We start from the raw sequence: 2,198 nt of genomic DNA, 5'->3' as shown, positions 1-2,198 counted from the left end.
TTCCCTTCCCTTCCCTTCCCTTCCCTTCCCTTCCCTTCCCTTCCCTTTTTTTCTTTCATTTCTATTCCTTTCTTTTCTTTCTTTCCACTGAGCAACTGAATGATGGTACTGATGTAAGAGGACTTCTTAAATATACAAACCTGTCTACAATCACAGGTGCTTGAGTGGATGCTTTTGCTATTTCTGAAGCAAGGATGTAGTTGCCCGCAGCATAAAAGGCCCTTCTAATGGGTGTTGGCTCTTCATCAAATATTGTCCTCCACTGGCTGATGCAAGCTGGCGGAGACCTTAACAGAACAGCACCCAGGGCATCTTTAACTGACTGTGTTACTGTGCTTTTGCCTGCATTTCATTTACAAAAGGAAACAGTAGTTATATATCACTTCAGATACAGCTGAATTTTAATAACTGAAAAGTGCTTTTATTTTTCTATTTGGAGTACATGTTCTGACACCAGTGCAGCCTGATTACCTTGTGATAAGGCTTTCGGTGGAAAGTGTTTGTGAGCTTGACTCAAAGGGTATTAATTACTCCACTTTCAGCTCTCTGGACCTCCTCTTTCCTTCCAGCAGTTCTCTAGATTCACTCCTTTAAATGCATTTTGAATGCCAATTTCTCTACATATCCATTTACAGTATTTTTCTATGTGACAATCTGTGTGGGTGCTATCAACCAATACTTGCTTTTTAGAAGCAATTTTCAGTTCTATTTGACAAAAATACAGAAAACAAAGTTATTCAGAAGCAACGCATTCTTCTCCCTGAGACAAACTGTTGCCAGCTTCCCAGCCCACCACTACTTTAGCTCCAGTAGTTGAGTTTACTTGTCAACAAAAATACGCTTCATAATCTGCACAAGAACTACGATTTCCAGCACACCACACTTTGTGTTTCTTCATTTACACAGACAAAGAATTCAACCATAGAGTGAAAAGCAGCAAATGAGAGAAGGTAGACTGGTATTTATAATGGCTAATTATTCATGTCTTAAGTCTAATTTTCTGAATTTTTGAGTTTTCGAATTTTTGAATATAGTTTTTTTTTTTTTTTTTTTTTATGACATTTTAAGCCTTAGGTGTGTCTTAAATCCATGGTGGTTACTCTTCCCAACAACCCTTACTGCACCACGCTCTTACCTGTGGCATCCAGCCCCTCAAACACCACGACTGGAAACTCTCCCTTCCGCTGACGCTCGGGGCACTTCTCCAGGATGTCCAGCACCTCTCCGGCCTCCGGGATCCGCGCCGCGCACTGCGGGAGAGAGTTAAACCTTCGTTCCTGCTTGCCAACCACACGGAACGGAGCGCCCCGCGGCCCCCTGTGCGCTCACCTCCCGCAGGCGGAGGCGGACGACGGAGGCGGCAGCAGGCAGGGCGCGGCGGAGTGGCCCGGGAGGTCCCGCGGTGCAGCCCCGCAGCATCGCCGCCCGCTGCCTCTGCCGCACTGGGGCCAGGCGAGGAAAGGGGCGGGCGGTGGCGGAGCCGGCGAGAAACGAAAGTGACTCGTGTCTGTGAGGAAAAGCCAGGGCTGTGTCACTGGGGGAAAGGTTTTCTGCTACGCCTCTCCTCATTTGGTGGATCACAGGAGCGCTCCCCGCGGGAAATCGCTCCGTGCAGGCTGGGCGTGCCTGGGGTGGAAGTGAAAGTGAAAGGAAGATAGAGACAGATGGTTTTTTTATTTATGTTTCTGATCTCCTCTTTCTGATGACCGGCGATAAACCCGAGGGAACAGCATGGAGTTGTGTTAGGAGAAGGTCAGGGTAGGGGTTAGGAACAGGCTGTGCACCAGAGGGCGGTGGGCATAGAACAGGCTGTTCAGGTCAGTGAGCACGGCCCCTAGCGTTTGGACACTGCCCTCCGGCGTAGAGTTGGATTTTGAGTGCTCTGGTGTGGAGCCAGGAGTTTGACTTAATGATCCTTGTGGGTCCCTTCCAACTCAGGACTGTATGATCACACAGTTCTTTACTGCTGCTGTGACTGACGCTGTCCAAAATGTAGATTTTGTGTTTTTTTGAAATATTTATCTTATAAAACAGGAGAACCTGCAGCAGTCCCATTTTGCCCTTTAAATAGCTGGAAAACTGCACGTTGGAGATACCCAAGTTAATTTCTGAATATCACAGAATCCTAGAATAGAATCATTATGGCTGGAAAAGATGTCTAAGATCATCTAATTCCACTGTCAACTCACCTCCGCCAT

General features: G+C 47.0%; 1 protein-coding gene across 1 annotated transcript in view; it reads right to left on the bottom strand.

The window, feature by feature from the left end:
- The window catches only part of CMPK2 (cytidine/uridine monophosphate kinase 2), a 7,532-nt gene extending 5,334 nt beyond the window's left edge, over positions 1-2,198 (bottom strand). Inside the window, exons 1-4 of the mRNA XM_042889164.1 lie at positions 2,190-2,198; positions 1,330-1,626; positions 1,136-1,250; positions 141-342 (exon numbers count right to left, since the gene is read on the bottom strand). Coding sequence (XP_042745098.1) covers positions 141-342; positions 1,136-1,250; positions 1,330-1,626; positions 2,190-2,198 — 623 coding nt within the window. The remainder of the gene's footprint in view (positions 1-140; positions 343-1,135; positions 1,251-1,329; positions 1,627-2,189) is intronic.

The sequence above is a fragment of the Lagopus leucura genome, unplaced genomic scaffold (assembly GCF_019238085.1).
Source record: "Lagopus leucura isolate 7727_CA_CO unplaced genomic scaffold, USGS_WTPT01 Super-Scaffold_73, whole genome shotgun sequence".
NCBI classification, from domain to species: domain Eukaryota; kingdom Metazoa; phylum Chordata; class Aves; order Galliformes; family Phasianidae; genus Lagopus; species Lagopus leucura.
Note: the sequence above shows the minus strand (reverse complement) of the source record. Positions and strands in the feature narration are given on the sequence as shown.